The sequence below is a fragment of the Adiantum capillus-veneris genome, chromosome 17 (assembly GCF_014529385.1).
Source record: "Adiantum capillus-veneris isolate H3 chromosome 17, ASM1452938v2, whole genome shotgun sequence".
Taxonomy (NCBI): Eukaryota; Viridiplantae; Streptophyta; class Polypodiopsida; order Polypodiales; family Pteridaceae; genus Adiantum; species Adiantum capillus-veneris.
The window spans coordinates 41,713,178-41,725,802 of NC_140947.1; the positions used below are offsets into that span (position 1 = coordinate 41,713,178).

The 12,625-nt window shown below is 42.7% G+C and overlaps 1 protein-coding gene across 1 annotated transcript in view; it reads left to right on the top strand.

Moving 5' to 3' along the window:
* LOC147437114 (uncharacterized) overlaps positions 1 to 12,338 on the top strand; it is a 37,084-nt gene extending 24,746 nt beyond the window's left edge. Inside the window, exon 3 of the mRNA XM_086486517.1 lies at positions 11,335 to 12,338. Coding sequence (XP_086342643.1) covers positions 11,335 to 12,335 — 1,001 coding nt within the window. The 3' untranslated portion in view covers positions 12,336 to 12,338. The remainder of the gene's footprint in view (positions 1 to 11,334) is intronic.
* Positions 12,339 to 12,625: the final 287 nt, after the last annotated feature.

The window sequence follows — 12,625 nt, forward strand, 5'->3', positions numbered from 1 at the left end:
AACAATGTTTGTTTGCAAAGAAGTTGACATAGATGCAATGGACACCATTCTAGGTGTCAATTGGGGCTATGTTGACGGTTTGCATGATGGTGACCGTTATAAGCGCAATGTGTCCCCCACACAGCTTTGCCTTCGGTATTTGAAAGCAAGGTGCACCTTGTATGCACGGTTTAGCTATGAGAGGTGGATGCACAAATGTGGCAAATGGATACCCTTGCAGCTGACAGCCGAAGAGATTCAATCCTTTGAAATTCGTGTCCGCATGCCCAATAACGAGGTGGAGGTGGTTGCAGTGAATCCGCATTGGACTCTTGCCAATCTTCGGGAACACTTTGTCATAATGGGATTCGAGGATGTCGGTAATGCAAGTTTCAAACTAGAACAACGCAAGGTCTGCTTTGTTCTTGCTTAGCTACCTTTTCTTATTTTTTGTGGGTTTTTGTATTTTGATTGCCCATTTTTGGTTGTATAGATTGGAAGGCGGATGGAGGCCACTATGCTTGTTTACAAAGATTGGGCTACAGATGAAATCATCTTATCTAAGTGAATTGGCTTGTAACTTTAATCGTTTATATATTGGATATTTTATTAAAGATTTTGAAAAGTTTTAAGGTGTTGTACTTGATTTTGTAATTGAGTTTTAAGGTGGTGTAAATTTATTTTTTAAATGCATATTTTTTATTTTTTTCGAGATGGAATATGTCTATATAAGGAGGACCACCTCCTCATTTCACCATTTTCATCCCAGCATTGCAGAGAGACTTAGCATACCCAATCACGCAAAGAGAAGACATGGCTGCTACTAGTGCTTTAGATGCATTCCTTACTGAGATTGGGCATGCAAATCGCCGTGAGCTTCAAGCATTTTTCACAACCCAACCCGATTTGGATACCACCTTGACCCTCCACTCTCAATCTCTTGAGCACATTACTTCATACATTTCCACGTGCATGGGGAGATTCATTGTTGAGTTACCAAACCGGCCAGGGCAATGGGTCCCTGAAGGCCTTCTCCACCACATCTACCAAGGGGACAGGCCATTTCATCAGCGGCTTGCACGCTTTGCCACCATAGCACAAGCCGCCGGACAATATGTGCGGCTTGAAGCTGATGATGTGCGAGCAATACGTAAGGGAAGGATCGGAAACACTTTTTTCTCTCTTCAATCCATAATGATCTTCCTCCTTCACGAGTGCCCAACAGGCCCTGACGTAGTGCTACCTCACTTGCAAATCGGCGGGGTATTGGATGATGTGAAGGACCCCAAGCCCGCGGCCATTGACTCATCCGCAGAGGAGAGGACGCTTGCCTTGACCTACCCTGTAGGGATTCAAGGCCTCTTGGAGGCCTCTCCATCAGTCAATTCATCCTCGGGACCGCCAGAAGGAACCACCACTCGGGATGCCATCCCTGAGGTACAGATTACTCGCTTCTCCTCCATTGTGGTGGGTGGGGAGGAGTTTGTGTTTATGCACGATCTGGAGAAATCCTTTGAGCTTCGCATGGATGAGTGTTTCGCCATCCTCGATGCCCATGGAAATTTTGAGCTTGATACCACCACCTCCCATGACGATGATCTCCTACTGCCCATGGGGAATACTTTGGCGGACACAGTGGCGATCGCACAAGCCAAGGTGGCAGCGGCCGAGCAGGCCAAGGTCTCTGAGGAGGATTTTGTGGTCGTGCAAGCCATGTGTTTGGCTAAACGCGCAAGAGTGGATTCACCACCACCTACTGCAACACATGTTTTTCTTGATCCAAAGGGGAAGTCAAGCGTGGATCTTTACTTGCACCCGGATGCCGATGAGGAGGATCGTAGACAAGAGGTATAGATGCTCACTTACATTTGATTGTTACAAATGATTTTGTTAATGTTATATCATAATTCTGTGCCATATCTCAGAAAACCTATGTTCTACAGGATGTTCTGGAGGTTGACGCCTGGGCGCAATGGTCAGGGAGGAGGAGGACCCCATTCGGACCTCAAGCGGCACTTGCTCAATACCTCGGCACACTTCCCACTGGTGTCGTGGTGTTTGTCCATGCCGACTACTCTCCCAATGGTCGCTACAACACTTTTGCTCTCCGTTCACTCTCCAAGGCGTTGTGTTTAACAACACTTGCCCAAACGGTCAACCTTGTAGTGCTTGTAAAGAAAGATTTTGCAATATCCACTTTCGGTGTAAACTTTCACGGGCGCCTTATTGCCCATGTCGGCATGAACCAAGCTGTAGGGGTTAATGACACCCAAGAAATCACAGCCACTTTACTTAACAGGGAGCCACCCCAAAAGGCCAAGCGCCAAAAAATTGTAATTAGAAAGATCCTAAAGCAAAAGCCGGATATCATGTAAAGCATTGATTTCTTTAATGAAACTACTTTTTGCTGTCTATGACTCTCTTTCTTGCAAGGTTTTGAATTTCTTATATGTTGGGCTTCCATTGTGTATGAGAAGCACCATAATTTCTGCTATGACTACTAAAGTGTTTGGCAGGCATTAAAATTTAAAAAATGCATACTTTGTTATATCTAGGCTTCCAAAGTTATGGATGTGCCTAGTAAAGGGCTTGGAAGTCCCTAAAATATGTTGCCACAAGGGCGCGCATTGGGGCTTTCCATCAGTAGATGAAGTGTGCAAATGCGCGCCCTTGTGGCAGATGAATTTGGACACATCTAGGAGCATACCCAGGTACAAAACAGAGTGACAAGACATTAATACCCAGTTGCAAAACAGAAAGACATGGATACCCAGGTAACCTTAAGCCCATCTTGCCCCAAATACCTAAAGTTGTATTAACAAACCACAAGAGTAAACTATATGGCAATATCTAGCCCTTTTTGGAGTATAGGACTGACATGGACTAAGGGGGGATGATTCCCAGAAGCATCTATGCTAATTGAAGCATTGAAGCAAACAAAACATACTTATTGCTTCACAAAATTGTCTGGAAACCACTGGAAAGTGTTTAGAAAGCACTAGGAAAGGTTGTCACAAGGGCGCGCATTGTGTCCATCCATAGGCCTCTAGAAGCCCCAAATGCGCGCTCTTGTGGCAGCCAGTTTGGGGGAATTCCAAGCCATTTTCAACACTTTGTAGATGCTTTTGCCATGCAGTAGTGAGTCACATAGCATGGATACATCAGGAAGTGCATGCCCCACTTAGCCAAGGTGCTAAACGTAGGCAATTTTTCACAATAACAAGCTAATGGCTACATGCATACAATAGAAGGTAGACAAAACTTGAACCAGTGCTACATTGCATGGTACAGAATTAAAACAATACAATGCGCAGTGGGGTATACAATAAAATACGCTTATATTCAAATTCTTCCCAATACAATGCACAGAGTGGGGTATACAATCAAAAGACGCTTGTATTCAAATTCTTCCCAATCTTGGAGTTCCGTAAATACAAAATGGTTTGATGCCTAATTACAAGCTACTCCTCATGGTGCAAACGGCGAGCAAGTTTCATATCCTTGGGCATAATGGTTACACGCTTTACATGGATGGCACAGAGGTTAGAATCCTTGAATATGCTAGTTAAATATTGCTTTGCTGCCTCTTGGACTGCCTCTATGGCCACGACGCCCATCCGAAACTGAGTGTTGTACAATTGCAAAACCTCCCTGTATAGCCTTGCAAAAGGGGCCCTCCAAATCAAGAGCTCGGTGCTCTTTTGATAGTGTCGAATCTCCGCAAAAGCACGGCTGCGCTTTCGTACCTTCTGAGGTCAACGTGGAGGTGCATTTTTGGCACGAGTTGGGGCAGCTTGCTTCCTCTTCTTGTAGACAATGCTCTTTCTCTTTTTTTTCTGCACAGGCACTTCCAACACCTCATAATCTGATTCCACCCACTCTCCATCTGATTCGTGCTCTTCACTATTGACCGGATGTGATGGTGTAGGTCCACTCCCTTTAGGAAGTGTCTTACCCCCAATAGACATGTGAGCCTGATAAGTTTGTATTTGGACGCCAACCCATGGGGCATCTTCATCCGTTTGCATCTCTTCGGAGCCTTCTGACGGTTTCTTTTGGCTGTTTGTTTCTTTTCCCTGGTCGCTATCATCCTCCCTGTAGCCATCAGAATCGTTGGAGTCTGATGAATAGACAACAAGTCGATGCTTCCGTCTCTCTTTTGCTGCTGTAGAGGACTGGCCATGCTGATTTGAAGCTCCAGCTTCTTCTGTGTGGACTTCACCTTGAGCTTGTGAAGTTCCAGCTTCTGTTGCTGTACCTTTGAGTCGTTGGCCATCCGGCCCCTCTGGATATGCAATCCTAGCCGTTTGTTTTGTTCTTGCCATAGTAGCACCTAGTAGGGAAAATGACAAAATGAGCCCCTTCAACCTTTAAATAGGTTTTTTTGAGATTTGGACCCTTTCACACTATGCGGCCAATTGAGTGAAACTCAAATAAAGCAATTGAATTTAACAACTAAACTTGGATCATGCGGACGGCTGACGCGACGCCCAAACACTGCCTTTTCGATATTTAGTTGCACGCCAAGCTTCATGGTCCAGGGACGCTCGCGAGTGTTTCCACTTCTCGGATGTTACAGTACGGGAGGCGTTGCATGACTGCTTTGCTAACATCGACTCTCTTGCTTTCTCAATAGTACGAGTTCTCCCAAAGGTGTGCCTAAAAAACCAGTTAAACATCTCTTGGAGGTAGTTGGAGTGTGAACTACCACCACCATGCCGAGTATTCTTGAAGTAGACTCCTTTTGCTCGATAGTGGGACTTCTCCATGCCTTGTGTACTCCATATATCAAGCGAACCATAGAAGTCCATGAAGTATGCACCATGCGCATAGAGAATGTGCTAAAACAACTTGCATTTTCAAACATTGCATATGTATTAAGTCCGTTAAAACAGACCATGTAGTGTGTAATCTTGCTTTCAGACCATCCGTCCTTAGCGGCCTTTGTGAATTCATAAAGCACCTTCTTGAACTCCTCTCGCTGCTCAACGGTGGTGCTTGAAAGATTCATCAATTGCACAATCTTTTGAAAGGATGACCATACTAGCTTGCGTTGGTTAGCAACCTCCACATTGGGATCTTTGTCCGTCGTGCATGAACACAAATCTTTCCACAACTCCCACCGCTTCTCACTTGCTAGATCGACACTTGCCTTGGATACCTGCATTGGAGACTTTGACATCTTCTTGAAAAATCGACGTGCCTTGGCTCCATTCATGGAAACCTTCTGTGCCACCTCATATGTCTTCTCCCTACAAGTCTCTGCTACAATGTTCACCCTTGATCGGTGACATCCAATCTCATTAAGGAGCGTCTCCACCCCCTGCAAGGAGTCTTTTGACCGTTGAAGGGGCTTCATTGTGAAAGCATAATCAATGTGATGCTTTAGGATCCTATCAATTATTCGCATAAACGCATGCAATGTACAAAAGTGAACATTGTTGAGAGAGAAGGGAATTACGGGGTTCCACCTAGGATCTTTGCTATCCCTATTGGGCACCTGCAGCATATCACATGAAAGAACCGAAGTTTGCCACTCCATATTTATATGGTCATCATTATCTTCGTCCTAACCTTCCACTTGAGTTGCTCGACTTGTCTTCTGCCCTTTCGTACAGAATGGACAGGGAAGTAAAGAATTTGCACCTTGTTTGCATCCAAGCATGCACTTTATGGTCTTTAGATCACCACCTAAATGCCATTCAACATCAAACTCCCCACGTCCTGGAACCATGAGCTTCTCACCGTTTATTTGAGCTTTAATGACCTGTGTGACCCATGGGATTCTACTGAAAATCCATGCAAGGACTTCATGTGTCTCTTTCGAAACTTCAATTGCACCAAGCCACCATATATCCTTCTCTGATTGCACACTAAAAGAGGGCTTTGTTGCTTCACTTGAACTGCAAGATTGCTTGGCATAAGCTAGGGCTTCATTCATAAGCGTGATACTCATTCTCTCCAACTTTCTCCCTTTAACAATTACACACTCATCCAACTTCAGCACGAACACAAGCTTGCCTTCAAGAACTGCCAACAATATAAAGCCTCAAAATGCATGTTATGACACATCATAGAGCATGTAGGCAACTCTAAACTAACCTGCATCACTCAAATTGTAGAAAACAGCCATGGATTGCTGCAATCGTATCAAGTCCACAAAGATATTGTTGAATTTGGTGTAAACAAACCCTTCGGTCCGCAACACACTGTTAGAAACAGCATCGCTTCCCTTCCCGCAGCCCTTCCTTCCTTGTGATTTGCTACGGAGCGGCTGAAGAGGCATCGTGTCTTCAATATACAAGTAGTCCCCTAATCGGTGAACAACATCTTCATTTGACACCTTCTTGGCAATCTGCACTCTGTGAGGAAGTGGGAATAGGTTTTCCGTGACTCCTCGACTTCTTAATGCATCTTTTAACACTTGATGTATTGCTTGATAGCCCTTGGTACTAATCCCAACAGCATCACAAATATCCTGAACATCTAGATCGGTGACAATATTAGAAAAATCACTAAGAACTCTCTTAGTGATTGCATCTTTCAAGTGTTTTGCCTTTGGAGCATCAAGCATCCCAATAAAATCCTCTTTGTTGAAACAAGAACGAAGTAAAGTAGCCCTAGCTGACGCATTCTCGCCGCCGCACGTTTCTTGGACGAAGTTCTTATTGCCCAAAACAACAATGATGAGCCATATTAGACTTAAACAACATGAGGGACAGAACATGTTACCTCATAGCTGTCACCCATCATTTTCTTGCACCTCCACGTGGTGCAAGAGTCTGAATTTCGAACAACTCTCGTTTCCTCACCCTACCTCCCATGGCAGTCTTCTTCATGTGTGAAAGAGTATCCTCAAGCTTTTTAATTACATTTTCCTTGGTTGTGATGGTGCTCTTTGCCTCCTCAAGCGTACTAGTAGCTGTTTGCATCTGATCTTGAAGATTGTGGAAACTTCCATTGAGCAACTGCCAATGACGCAAGTAGATCTCGGACTACGCAATCTCGTGTTTGTTGAGTCTCTTGCAGTAGCCCAACAAACCTTGCTCTCCATTTCCAATGTATTGCAATAGTGATGGAATGTTTGTAAAAGACGGATGAACATTGAGAGAAGGATCCTTTGGATATAAGCATCCGTCTGCCCAGAGATCCACATTCTTCTCCCCTTGAGCACGGCGTTCGTTGGCTGAAGGTAATGTACCAAAGCATGTTTTCTTTGTCGGAACATACTCTTGAGGTAGGCGTAAGAAAAGCCCTAGAGACCTACCGCGTGAAGAGCTTGCTGGGACATTGGTCACGTCGTCAAGAGGCATTGTAGGATGGAGAGATGGAGCTTGAAGGATGGAGAGATAGAGCTTGTAGGATGGAGAGATGGAGCTTGAAGGATGGAGAGATGGGTGTGTAGGTGCAGCAGCAGGTGCAGGTGCAAGGGGGATGGGTGTAGGAGAGGAGCTTAGATTAAGAGGGAAAGTTTTCAATTTTGGGGGGAATTTCCTAAAAGTTTTGGAGGGAGTCAAAAAATGTTGAATTATGAGTAATTTAACTTAAAAATCTTTTTTGTATTATGTGTATATGTTGGGGGTACTTTTTAGGGGGGAATATAGTTTTTTTGAAAGTTTTTGAAAAAAGTCATTTTTTTGACCTCTTTGACCCACGGATTTGCTTAGGTGGCATAGGAGAGTTAAGAGGCCACTTACAAGTTGGCCAAAAATCTAGAGAGAGAAGACCCCCTACCCCCTACTTTTCAAATGGTTTACCCCCCCCTTCCCTACTTTTTAAATGGTTACCCCCCCCCCCCCCCCCCTTCCCCCTACCTTTTTAGGGGTCAAAGGTGGAGGAGACCCTACCAAAATAGCCCCATTCAAAGCCTTTGTCCCCCTTAATCTTGGCAGGCTTCCTTTAAATTAGGGATTCTTACAAGGCCCATGGAGAGTCCATTTTTTTCCTAATGGCAGACAGTAAATTCCAATTTTCTTTTTGAAGGCAGGTCCGCCATCGGCCGGCTGCAAAGCCTAAACCCGATTGGCTACACGCGTTCGTCTGACGGTCCTTGTTGACTGCTCACTAGCAACCGGCCACAAGCGCCTGCCCCCCACGACATCTTGAAAAGGTGGAGCTGGTTCTTTTTCTTCAAGAATTGTGACTAAGTGGTCATAAGAAGGTGGAAGTGCACTTAATAGTATGGCCACTTTGTCTTCTTCTGGTACTTCGACCTTGATGTAAGTGAGCTACGTGACAATTCTCTTAAGCCTATTTACCAGGCTAGCAATGTCCTCCCCTTCAATCATAGTAATTTTGTAAAGTTGTCTTTTAAGACTAACTTTGCTTCTTTTGGCCCTGGCTCCAAAATTACTTTCTAGGACATGCCAGGCATCATGTGCATGTGTACATTTGTCTATGAAGTGCACATAATTGTCATGCAAGGAGGTGATGATGATTCCTAATGCTTGTTCGTCTTTGGCCAAATTTTGTGCACTTGCTATGAGTGTAGATGCCATAGTGTGCACTCCATCGAGTTCGGCTTGTTTCTCTAAGGCAGTGTTGATGACAGACCACAAACATTTTTTCATAAGGTAACCTCTCAATTTCATTTGCCAGGTGTGAAACCCTTCCCCGTTGAATTTTTCTATTCCCTTGTCCTCCATTTGTACTAATAGAGGGGTCTTACCTTAGGAGACTCTCCTAGCCAATGTCTACCTCTTTACACTAGCACAATTGATGATAGAAAATTTGTTTGTAAATTTGTGTGCTTGGATGCAAATTTTAAGGGTTCATTGTAAGAGAGAGAAAGAGAGAGAGAGAGAGAGAGATCCCCTTTTTGTGAAGCTCCTCTTCACTAGAGTGAAGCCCCTCTTCACAATAGGTAGTGCTCTTTGAGGTGTTTGAAATTTGTGCTTGGAGAAGTCCTTTTGAAGCTCGATGATATCTTGAGGTCCGCCTTTGAATGCCTTTTGGAAGGTTCCCTTTTGAGGGCTTAATGACTCTTTGGAAAGTATGCACGTCCTTCTCTTTAATGCTTTGTATGGTGTATCTTGGCATCCTTGGGTCGAGTTCTTTGATGCCTTTGAGGCTTTGAAATCTTTAGGGTGCCTTGCTGTAGCTTTGGTGGGAGCAAGCCCTTAAAGGGGTCTCGAAGGCTTGAGGCAGCAAGCTCGAGACTGCCCCCTTGAGGGAGTTGGATGTTGGCCGCGGGAAGGTGAGCTTGACTAGAGCTCTTGAGGATGTCAAAACATCTTCAAGGGGAAGACATTCTCCATCAACATCATCAACCGGAAGAAAGTGTTATGAATGTGGGAAAATGGGACACATAGCAAAAGATTGCTACACAAACAATCCTTGCAACAAATGTGGTAAGAAGGGACACCCACCTTCTCGATGCTACTCAAATGGAGGCAGTAAAAGTGGAGAAAGCAGCAGTAGCAGAAGCAACAGTAGAAGCTACGAAGGCAAGAGACCTAACAAAGGATCAGCTCACATAGTAGAAGACGAAAAAGACAAAGGAGAGACCAACCTTGTCGACGTACTTTGAAGATGCAACCTCTCTACTTGTAGGGGAGGATTTTTATTTTCCTTTGTGGATATTATCATCCTGTGTGGATTCTATCATCTTGTGTGGATTTTACCATCCTGTGTGGATACCAGCTTATCGTCCTGTGTGGATCATGCATCTTCAGTATTTTTTCATAGTCCAAACCTCAAGGGGAGGATTGTAAAGTGTGAGCTTTGTCCTAAAGTGTAAGTCAGGAGAGAAGAGTGGAATTATCCCACATGTTGTGGAGCAAGGTTGTAGAGCTACTTAAAGCTCATTTCAAGAATGAATAAACACAACTCTATTTTGCACTGCATGCTTGTCTATGGTGAGCTTGTGCTAATCTAAGTCAATACTCAAGATTGTGTTTATGAGTCCAAGCTAATTCTATCTTGGAACCTAATTCACTTGAGTGATAACCTTGCTTACACACACACTCACACATTGAAGCTATGTTTCTCTTTCATCCACCATAGCTAGCTCGATCCCATTCCCAACATTTTTTTGTGTGGTCGTTTCCTAATCGATCAGCTTTCAACGGTTTTCGGTTGCTCAAATTTTAAGTAGCTCCGTTTCCTTCTCTTTTTCGATAAATTTTGATCTTTTTCCGACTGACTCATAGCTTGGATTGTCTCTGCTCGATTCGACTATTTTCTCGCTTTTTTTCTTACGTGGTTCTGGCTTCTTCTGCTTGGCTTCTCGTGTTGTAATCACCTCCATGCGGTTTTTTGGATTTTTTGGCACCTTTTTCTCCTTGTTATTTTTTATTTTTTAATAAAAATTTAAGTTTTATACATTGCTTGGTATTTTTATAATCTTTAATAATTTTTTGGGGAATTTTTTATTTTTAAGGATTTTTTAATGAATTTTATAAATCTTATGGATTTTTTTGAGTGTTTTTATTAATTTTTGTGACTTTTTATAATTTTGTTATGATTTTTTGGCAACTTTTGTGATCTTTTATGATTTTTTTGGCGACTTTTCTATTTTTTGTGAATTTTAAAACCTTTTTTCTGATTTTTTAATGGATTTTTTGTCTTTTTTATTGTTTTTTGTGTTTTCTTACAAATTTATTTATTTTTTTGTGAATTTTAAAAGTATCTTTTTCTAAATTTTGTGTGTGGCTTTTCTTGGTTTTTCTTTTTTTAGGTTTTTCATTTCTTTGGATTTTTCTATCTATTTTTTATTTTTTGGTTAATTTTAATGAATATTCTTTTTCTTTTTTGAGTTTTATTAAATAAAAGTAATAATAATAATAATAATATTAAAAGTAGAAATTAAACTAAAGTATACTACAGCTTTAACCTAGGCTTATGTGCGTTGACTTTGATGGCGATGATGCTCGGGGGGTTCACTATGTGTAGAACTACCATATCACGTGCGTTCAAAACATGTTTGTAAAACCCCTTATCTGTGAGTTTTGTTAGGAATATAATGTACCCTTTTCTTTTAAAATCTGCAATTTTTTTTCAAATTTGAAAAAATAATGACCTTCTGTATATATATTTCTGTAAGTTTCAAGAACTTTAAATACCCTTTTGTTGAACTCACGTGATATGTTACATTTTTATTAGGTGACCTCCCCGGGGACGACGACCTGTGAGGAGTTGGCAGCGTGGATGGCGCACGACAGAGAAAGGGATCGTGCAAGGCGTGGCCTACCGCAAAGGAGAGAGGGAGAGAGAGAGAGAGAGAGAGAGAGAGAGAGAGAGAGAGAGAGAGAGAGAGAGAGAGAGAGAGAGAGAGAGAGAGAGGGAGAGAGAGAGAGAGAGGGCAGCAGTAAACAATTTGTCCCAGGCACTCATCTGCTGCCCCATTGAAAACAGGTTTTGAAGTCTCTTCAATGCTTGTCAAATCCTGGAAAAAAGTTTGCTCTGCTCTTATTTGGAAAGGGAGAATGAGATATACTGGCAACTCCCGAGGATCTGAAAATGTATTCTGGAGCTTTGTCTTTAAAAATCCCCCTGCTAAACTACTTGGAACATCTGCTTTGTCAATGTCTAGGAAGGGAATTGTTCAAATTAGGCAATTGTTGGACTCTAATCTGCAGTTGAAAATTTTTGCAGTGGCAAGGAGACAATATGGACTGGGATACAGATGCAGGAGAGATTGGCATCAGCTTGGAGCTCATGTACACAGTTTGCCAGTGTTCAACTCAGTGAATGAAGATGACAGATTCAAAGATTGGACTTTGCCAAGACATTCAGCTAACTGGTGGAAATCCCCTACAAATGTATTTTACTATGTGCTCTTACCTGAAAATAATATGTATCTGAGATGCAATAAACAATGGGGTCTAAATAGGAATGTATTATGGTGGAATAATGTATTCAGCAACATATGGATTGTCCCTAATCAATTTAAGTTCAAATTCTTTATGTGGAGAGTCTATACTGGCACTCTGGCCATTACTACGAACTTGAACAAAAAAGGCTTCACAACTGGAACCTGTGCAAGATGTAACAAACTGGAAATAGTGAGGCATGTTTTCTGGCATTGTAAAGTTGTAGCAGAATGGTGGAAATGGGTTGAATACATGTGGTACACAGCTTGGGGGGTTCAGATCACTAAATATAGAGTGACATTTGATAAAGGGATCACACAGCATGACACTGCTATGCACTTTGCCTTGCAATCATTTAGAATTTGGTTTCACTGGTTTATCTGGTCTATGAGAAATCTGGAGGTTTTTGAGAAACATCGACTGTTCAATCATATTGTTCCACTGAAGGTTATCAAAGACAGAATGATAGAGGATGCAATGGTTCTGAAGGAGGCAGATGTCAAAGAAAGGGTGTTGTATATTCTCAACAAGCTCATAGCTTGAGGAGAAACCATAGCATATTGTATCATGATATTGTAATATAAATACAAAGGTTCCCAAAAGAGAGAGAGAGAGAGAGAGAGAGAGAGAGAGAGAGAGAGAGAGAGTCAAGAGAGTCAAGAGCCATCAACAAAGGGCAGTAGGCTGAGAGTGAGAGAGTGTTATGTGTGTGTGGTGGCATTGATAGCGGGGCAACGGGCAGCCGGGCATGAAAGTGAGAGTAAGCCAATCCAGGGGTAGGCTAGCCCAGCGCGTTGAGAGAGAGAGAGAGAGAGAGAGAATGTTGGCATCAT